This window comes from Natrix helvetica, assembly GCF_964273705.1.
Source record: "Natrix helvetica genome assembly, chromosome: 2".
Classification (NCBI taxonomy): domain Eukaryota; kingdom Metazoa; phylum Chordata; class Lepidosauria; order Squamata; family Natricidae; genus Natrix; species Natrix helvetica.
In genome coordinates this window covers 218,240,665-218,249,917 of record NC_138552.1, presented here as the reverse complement: position 1 = coordinate 218,249,917, position 9,253 = coordinate 218,240,665, and the positions used below count along the sequence as shown (strand labels likewise).

The window sequence follows — 9,253 nt, the reverse complement described above, 5'->3', positions numbered from 1 at the left end:
GGGGGAGGTGGGCCGAGAGAAAGGCGACTGCGCAGGCGTGGCCTTCTAACCAATGGGAAGGCGCTCTTTCTTTTCGACGCTCAGCTAGGAAGGCCTGCCCGGTTCCTTTCATCCGGATAATTAGGTGACAGAGGAGAACACGAGGAGATTCCGGAAGGAGAAACACGTGCGTGGAAGCATCTGGGAAGCTCGTGGGAAGAGGAGGTGTCCTTACCGGCGTGGAGCGTCGCGGGGCGGAGGAAGCCTGCCGGGGTCTCCCGGGGGAAACGGTGCGAATGTCATCAGAGTAGCCGTGTAGCCTCTGTGGCATTACAGTCCTCCGCAATTCTCGCTAGCGCAACTTGTGCCTAAAGTTGAAGTTGAAGACCAATTTTCTTTACTCCTCAGCCCTCAACCAGCAAGGGACTCTTGGAAGCTGTTGTTATTCGGCAGGGCGGCGAGTTTCGGAAGGCAGCTAGAAACCGATCTTGTGCGCAAGGCTTCTAAGAAGATTTCTAAGCGGTTCTGATTGGATGTGAGTTTGCAAACTTCGTAACATTTGAGTTAAGCGGCTCCGAGGAAACCACGGGGAAGCCCTCTTATTTCTTAGAAGGCAAGCTTTCCTGGAAGTTATATAGACTGCTCTAAAGTTACTGCTTCTTAATTTGTGTGGGGTCAGATGAGGGAGAAGCATGGATCCTTAGCAAGGGGCAGATGCTAGAATAGAATAGGAATAGGATAGGATAGAATAGAATAGAATTCTTTATTGGCCAAGTGTGATTGGACACACAAGGAATTTGCTTTGGTGCATATGCTCTCAGTGTACATAAAACGACATGAAAAGATGCATTCATCAAGAATCATAAGGTACAACACTTAATGATAGTCATAGGGTACAAATAAGCAATCAGGAAACAATATCAATATAAATCGTAAGGATGCAAGCAACAAAGTTACAGTCCTGCAGTCATAAGCGGGAGGAGATGAGTGATAGGAAGGATGAGAAGACTAATAGGAATAATAATGCAGCCTTAGTGAATAGTTTGACAGTGTTGAGGGAATTATTTGTTTAGCAGAGTGATGGCGTTCGGGGAAAAAACTTTTCTTGTGCCTAGTTGTCTTGGTGTGCAATGCTCTATAGTGTCGTTTTGAGGATAGGAGTTGAAACAATGTATGTCCACGGTGCAAGGGGTCTGTAAATATTTTCATGACCCTCTTTTTGATTCGTGCAGTGTACAGATCCTCAACGGAAGGCAGGTTGGTAGTAATTGTTTTCTCTGCAATTCTAATTATCCTCTGAAGTTTGTGTCTGTCTTGTTGGGTTGCAGAACCAAACCAGACAGTTATAGACGTGTAGATGACAGCAGGTGAAATGCTCTCTTATGCTACATTTTATAGATTAACAGTTGGAAGGGGCCTTGGAGGTCTTCTAGTCCAACCTGCTGCTCAAGCAGGAAACCCTATTACAGTTTCAGACAAATGGTTGTCCAATGTTTTCTTTAAAACCTCTAGTGTTGGAGCAGCACCCACAACTTCTAGAGGCAGGTTGTTCCACTGATTAATATATATTTTAATGATATATTTTGTAATATGTGTAATATATTATAGATATCTTGAACTGCAGCTTTCTGTGCTACCAGAGGGAATTCTTAAAAACGTAGACAAATGTTGCTGCAAGTCATGCAAAGTTAGGTTGGATAGAAATTATAGTTTAAGACATAAAGAGCACAAGTATGCCTGCTAATTGTATATTTTCACGGGGCATTTGAAAACCTGATGTTAGCATTAGAATTGAATGATACTGGGGTGGGATTGTGGTTGCTGTATGGGAAGTACTAGCAGAATGCTTCCTATATGTGTTTCCTATATGAATTTGGAAATAAGAGACCATTTTAGTAGACCCATAATAAGTTCTTTCTATGTCTGGGGGAAGGACAGGATAGTAAATCTATAATAAAGTCTATAAAAAGAAAGCAGTACCTATTTATCAGCAAATCAGTACCCTGTTTCCCTTAAAATAAGACCTCCCCAGATAATAAGCCCAATTGGCCTTTTGAGTGCATGGACTAAAATAAGCCCTCCCTGCAAAATAAGCCCTCCCCTAAAATATTTAAACGCATGCACAGCTGGCCCCTCTATTTCCTGGTGGGAAGGGAGGAACATGCCCCACATGCACCTGCCATCCATGCGGAAGAGCCTGCGGAGGCCGCTCCGCAAACCCTAGTTCCTGCCCCTTCTCTTAGTGGCGGCCTCAAAAAGAACTAGGACTGGCAAGAGTGTGCCAGAAACAGAGTCAGAACTTCTGACTCTCTCTGGATCAGCTGATCTGCGGGCTGTGGGCCGAGGTTAAAGGGCCTCCTGCACCTCAAAAATAATAAACCTCCCCAAAAATAAGGCCAAGCACTTATTTTGGAGGTCAAAAGAAAATGAGACCCTGTCTTATTTTGGGGGAAACACGGTAGTAAGAATCTGATTAGTTAATGTGCATATACAAACTTCAATAGTAAACAGAGGTTTGGCAATGATAAAGATGAGACACTTTATTGATTTGAACATTTTTTTATTGAAACAGCCACATTCCCATATTTGCATGATGTGTGCAGGAAAATGAATATAATGTTTATCTTTACCTTAAAGAATCAGTACTTTTTCCTGAGTGCTATAACCCCTTTTTGGACAATGCATTTGAAGTGCTGCACAGCTTTGATATATATTTAATGTCTATGCACAGTGTCATTGAGGACAGACCTTTCTGCTATAAGGATAGGAAAAGGTAGGAGAAGGCTGCCATAGAATGAAGTTATAATCTTAACATGACTTACTATGCTTAGGTGCACTTGGTTAGCTAGTTCATTTTCTAAACAATGCCAGTGTGCTCTTTTCACTCTCAGATATTCTCTGAAACTATTTTCCAATGTACCAGAAAGCAAGATAAGAAATAAAAGATGATTTTTGATGATTGAAACTAATCAAGGAGAGCAGCAACCTAGAACTAAGGAGAAATCTCCTAACAATTAACCAGTGGAACAGCTTGCCTTCAGAGGTTGTGGGTGCTTTATTACTGGATGCTTTTAAAGAGAGACTGGACAGGCACTTGTCTGAAATGGTATAGGGCAGCGATGGCGAACCTTTTTTGGCTCGCGTGCAACATGTGGGGGGAGCGCAGGGGGGTCGTGTGCGGGCATGCTGCACCCATAATGCAATGCGTGACACCCCCAGTGCGCATGCGCGCACAACGCGCGACCCCCCCATTTTTACATGCTTTTTTTGCCCTTCCCAGGGTCCAGAGGCTTTATAGGAGCCTGGGGAGGGTGAAAAGAGCCTCCCCCACCCCCCCAGAGGCCCTCCGGAGGCTTCAGGGACCGTCCGGAGGCTTACCTGAAGCCTTCGGAACGCTTAAAACCTCCCTCTGAGCAAACCGGAAGTGACTTCTGGGTTGCTCGGAGGGTCGTTTTAAGCGCTCCGAAGGCGTCATGGAAGCCTCCGGACGGTCCCTGATGCCTTTGGAACGCTTAAAACGACCCTCCGAGCAACCCGGAAGTCACTTCCAGTTTGCTCGGAGGGAGGTTTTAAGCATTCCGAAGGCTTCAGGGAAGCCTCCGGACGGTCCCTGTAGCCTCCGGAGGGCCTCTGGGGGGGCGGGGGAGGCTCTTTTCGCTCTCCCCAGGCTCCTATAAAGCCTCTGGAGCCTGGGGAGGGCGAAAAATGGCTTTTAAAAAGTTGAACCCAGCTGACAGGGCAGCGCCTCGCGTGCCCTGACAAATGGCTCCGCTTGCCACTTGTGGCACGCGTGCCATAGGTTCGTCATCACGGGTATAGGGTCTTCTGCTTGAACAGGGGGTTGGACTAGAAGACCTCCAAGGTCCTTTCCAATTCTATTATTCTGTTTCTGTATCAGCTGTCTCTTGGTACCTTACAACAGGGGTGGGCAACTATGATGCCTTTACAATCTGTGAACTTCAGCTCCCAGAATGGCTGCCTCAGGATTTCTGAAAATTGAAGTCCAGATGTCATAAAGGGGCCATAGTTGCCCTCCCCTGGCTTACAGCTTGATTCTAATCAGGAAAGAACAGATCCTTCAAAACATTGTTTATTCTGCTAAAAGGTTTATGAAAGGAAATCTGGGCATCTCTTATTATGAGATCATATTTTCTTTCAGCAGATGCTCTCTTTTTATTTCTTAAGTACCAAAAAAAGGAATTGAAGGTCCTCCAGTAGTGTTAGAATAACCCTTCAAAGTTGATTAGCATTTGTTATTCATTTTTATCCCAATATTACAATGATGGACAGGCAGTGTAAAGGCAAACTTGTGAATGACTACAAATAGTATTTGACTTACAACCATTCATTTAGTTATTGTTCAAAGTTACCCCAGCATCAAAAAAAGCAACTTGTGACTGATCCTCACACTTGTGACTTGTTTTAGCTACCCTGTGATCACAGGGATACAACAATGTGCTTAGGAATGGAAATTCTGGTAATAATTGTGGTTATAAGTTGAGGACTACCTGTACCATCAAGGAATTCATAACAGGTATGAGAACTGAATGATAGAACTTCCCTTTTTCAACCTGTATCAACTGTATTGCAGACCAGAACATATATGCAGCAGTTTAAAGGAGGTGTTATGAGAATTTGGCTGGAAACATAATTAATATTCAGCTTTAAATAATTTTCAGGCGTTCCTTCCATGGCTGCAATTTACTCTGGTATTCATCTGAAGCTGAAAAGCTCAAAGACATCTTGGGAGGACAAACTCAAGTTGGCTCGGTTTGCATGGATTTCTCATCAGTGCTTCCTTCCAAACAAAGAACAAGTAATGTATTTCATTAGACGTTTTTTCTTAAATGCTGTTTTTATATTAGGAAGTCTTGAACCTGCTTGACACTCTTTCTTCAACTGAAAGGGAACTTAGTTATTCAAAACTTTTTATCATTTATTTTTTCCAACTTTAAGTGAAAATGGCTGATTATTAATTTGATATTTGAAGAAGCATTTGAAGAGCACAAACGTCAAATTGTTTGTGTTTTTCATGAGAGGATGTTTTTATCGCAATACACTATTCTTACTATATTTTTGTTTTGTTAGAAATTGTGTTTGAAGGAAATATAAATATACTGGATATTTCTATAAACATCTAGTGCCATTCTTTCACCATTTTTTAAAGTTTACCTTTAAAGTTTACCCACCTCTAAGGCTACCTTGCTTTTCTTAAAAATATTTATTTCCCTAGTCAAGAGGAGTATATTTGGGGGCGGGGTGTGTGTGTAACAATTTAACCACATTTTAGTCAGATTTTTTTTAAAATCTTTTTTTTAAAAAAGAAGAGGGAGATTTCCTTGCTTTTTTGCAGTTGATTTATGAAAAGATTTTGAGGACATGCAGAATGTTGGAGAAAGAAAAGATCTGTTACTGAAGCAGAAATGTACTCCTAAAATTGGATTTCATCCAAGGAATACCAATGTACCAGGCAAATATACCATATTTTTTCAGAGTATAAGATGCATTGTTTCCCCCACTAAAAGAGGCTGAAAAATTGGGTGTGTCTTATACTCCAAATGTAGCCCTCCCCACCCACTGGCCCCCACCCTTCAGCCTCCGCGGGTCCTTCCTGGCTGCAGAGGTTGCCACAGACAATGGCTTGCATTTTTGGGCTCTGTGCCTCATGTTTTCAGCCTCTGAACACTCCGTTTGAGACTCATTCAAGGCTGCTGGGATTGCCAGAGCACATTGCTGCCAATCGCCGCCTCAGCGCATCACGTTTTCTGGCCTCTGCGCATCGTGTTTTAGGCCTCCGCACGCCCTGTTTTTGGTCTCTGTGCATCACGTTTCAGGTGGTGATCGGCAGTGATATGCTTTGGCGATCCCCACATCCTTGAACGGGTCTCAAACGGAGCGTTTGGAGGCTGAAAGCATGAGGCGCAGAGCCCAAAATGGCAATTTGGAAGAGCTGCTGCCTTGCCTTACTACTTCTGTGGATCGCCTGCTTTACTAACTGGAGCTCCACGTGACAATCAGCTGTGCTTTAGAAGTTGCCTTTCAGTCCCAACGAGTGAAGTGACTAATGTGCTGAACCAGAAAACTAATGTGCTGAAGCTGACCAGGCTAAGAACGCTAGCCAGATGAATACCTGGTAAGCAGACCCCCCCCCCCTCTTTTCTTCCCCCAAAACTAAGGTGCATCTTATATTCCTGAGTGTCTTATACTCTGAAAAATACAGTAGATCTTATTGTTTTATTTTAAAAATTTGTACATTGCCATTTAAAACCAAACTAAAAAAAATCTTAAAGGTACTATGTAGGATTCTTAATAGCACCACTGATATTCCTGGGAATATGGGACAAATCACTGGGCACACAAGGCCAGCATTGACTAAAACCAGAGACATATGATTTAGTATGCTATACAGGACTGGATTTTGTTAAGTCTGTACATAGTAACTTATCTACAGTTAAGGAAAGCTTTTGTAATTTGGGAGAATAATTCATTATTTTCCAGGTTGGTTGCTAATCTAGAAAAATCTAAGAAATATCGCAACCAATTATCACAGAGAGTAATTGGTCGGCAGGCAAACTACTTGTAAAATCTACTCTTTTGCAAAATGGTTTAGAATGTATAAGAGTGGATATCACTTACACGGTTATATGCTAGTAGGTCTTATTTATGTTTTTGTTTCTCATGTAAAATTAGATGTATTCTGCCATCCCACTGAAGTTCCTAATGTCTCCACCCCTATGAAAATGTAGCCTTAGTATATTTTTGGAAGGGAGACATCACCCACCCATGGACATCCAATACACATAGAATCCAAATTATACGTTTAAATAATATTTTATGGGAGTTTTGGAAATTGGGAAATGTCCCTTTGATTGTGAAGAAAAAAAAGGAAAAGAACATGTATTCCCAGATATTGTTGGGGCCCGTCGGTGACCAGCGGAGCTGGCAGCAGAATCAGACAGTGAAGAGGTTGGGGAGGAACATGGGCCAGTCCTGGGGATTGAGGAAAGCTCAGATGAGGGCTCTGCCTTGGAGGCAGAGGGGGAGTTAGACACAGTGAGGCAGAGGAACAGTTAGAGCCTGTTTCCGGTGTGTACATGTGCAGAGCTGCCAGAAGACAAGAACAACAAAGAAAGCAGGGTCGACTTAAGAGTAAAGCCACCCCTTGGAGATAATTGACCCCTCCCATAGGAAACAAAAGAGGAACAAACAGGGAGTGGGCTTTTGCAGGAAACAATTCCTTTATTCGGTCTGGAAAGTTCTGTTTGTGATTATAAGAGACTCTTATAATCATTATAAGTACCAAGTTTTGCTTTGCCCTGTGTTTGGAAACTAGTGATCTGGCAGCGCTCCAAACGAGATAAGGTGCGTGTGGATAAACATTCCTCTGAAAGACTGCTAACACCTTGCTGACTGTGAATGAAAGGAATTCACAGTCGTGTAAATAAAAGAGATTTTGTCGGGACCAAAACTTTGCTTCTTTCTTTCTAACGAAGCCTGGGTCAGAACAGATATAGTCCTACAAGTAAAGGCAGCTTTAGTTGCAAGTTATATAACAGATGTGCAAGGTGATGAGGGAGTTGCTAATAACGAGGTAGAATGAATCTCTATATTTTCATATTGCTACTGTCATCTTTAATCACAATACTGGAAGCCTGCCATTTACACACAAGTATTGAGTTGGCCTTCCATGTCCTGTATTAGTGAAACAGAACTGCTTATTTTTAGGAATCGTATTATTTGCCTCAAACTGCTTTGTGTTCCAACTGTCCTTATCCTATCTAAAATAATCATGGTTAATATGTCTGCATGGGTATTTTGGGGATACAGGTGTTACTTGATTGGGTAAGTCATAGCTTGATTTCCTGCTACAATAAGAAACTTGAATTGCCAGATGAGATAATTGAGAAGCTTTGGATTTACCTGGACAGCATCATTCACAGCAAAAAGCTGCAGAATCTCTTCAAGGATGAGAAAACAGTCACTCTGCGCTTTACAATTGCACAGGTATGTTTATAAACAAACAAACTTTTACATAGATCCATCTTCCTCTGGGAATAGTGTCCGATTGCTTTGAGATTTTGCTGACTATCCTGAATCTTTTCTCTTTACATCACAATATCTGCTGCAAATTTTTCTGCAATTCTACCATAATAATCTGAAAGCTTTTCCTAGTTTAGCTGTCTCCAATTGTGTTTCGGTTGCAAAGAATTCCAGCAAGGGAATTCTTTGTTTGCTCTTACAACACATTTGGAAGATGCCAACTTGGGCAATACTATCACGATCCAGCAGTCATTTATAAACATCGATAAGCGGGTGTGTATGTTTAGCACATAGAAACATATCAGTACTTGCAAGAATATTGTCTGATACTAATATGTTCACAGAGAAGTGCAGATTGGCAAACTAGCCAATAGCTGGACATTTTAACTTAGTATCACTATTGTACATTGTAGCTATAGATAGGGGTGTTTTTAAAAGAATATGTATCTTCATGAGATAGAGTTGTGAATGAGAATTTAGAACATTATGCTTTAAAATGTTCATACTAGATGTCATGTCTTCCCAGCCAAAGAATATTGATTGCAGGGCTAGCGCAACATGTAACATGTTCATACCAATGTAATATAATGTTTCATACATATAGGTATATAGGGATGTGTGTTAGTTATTATTTATTTGGGTTTAGGGATTCTATTTCTTTCATTTATTGAGTTATTGAGATGTAATTTGTGTTTTGGGAGCGGGGAGGTTGCACCAAGGGAGGCTAATTCAATTTCATTGTACACATGTGGTGCATTGACAATAAAGGTTTGATTTGATTTGTTACACTTGATCACCTTACATGTTATTCAAGAACAGAATCCCACTAATTGTTGTGAAGTTTTAACAGAGCATAACATTTTTGTCTTCTGAGGATGGGTAAAAGATGTTTGGGTTTTTTGTGACAAAATATGAGAGACTATGAGAAGCAGATAGAGGATTCAGTTGATGTGAAAGAAGGCAGCACATCCTGGATATGGGGTAAAGGGTAAAGAAAGGAAATGCTCCAAAGACTGTCTAGGGCTGTGATGGCAAACCTATGGCACATATGCCACAGGTGGCACGCGGGGCCATTTGTTAGAGCATGCGAGGTGTCACCCTGTCAGCTCCATTGCGCATGCGGGTGCTGGCCAACTGACTTCGGCCTTCATTTTCGGCCGTTTTCTTGCCTCCGGAGACTTCCCTGAAGCCTCCGGAGGGCGAAAAACAACCCAACGCGGAATGGACTTCCAGG

General features: G+C 42.1%; 1 protein-coding gene across 1 annotated transcript in view; it reads left to right on the top strand.

Moving 5' to 3' along the window:
* The first annotated feature begins 94 nt into the window (after nt 1–94).
* The window catches only part of URB2 (URB2 ribosome biogenesis homolog), a 34,435-nt gene continuing 25,276 nt past the window's right edge, over nt 95–9,253 (top strand). The window contains exons 1-4 of the mRNA XM_081945241.1: nt 95–166; nt 388–514; nt 4,659–4,795; nt 7,807–7,983. Coding sequence (XP_081801367.1) covers nt 4,670–4,795; nt 7,807–7,983 — 303 coding nt within the window. The 5' untranslated portion in view covers nt 95–166; nt 388–514; nt 4,659–4,669. The remainder of the gene's footprint in view (nt 167–387; nt 515–4,658; nt 4,796–7,806; nt 7,984–9,253) is intronic.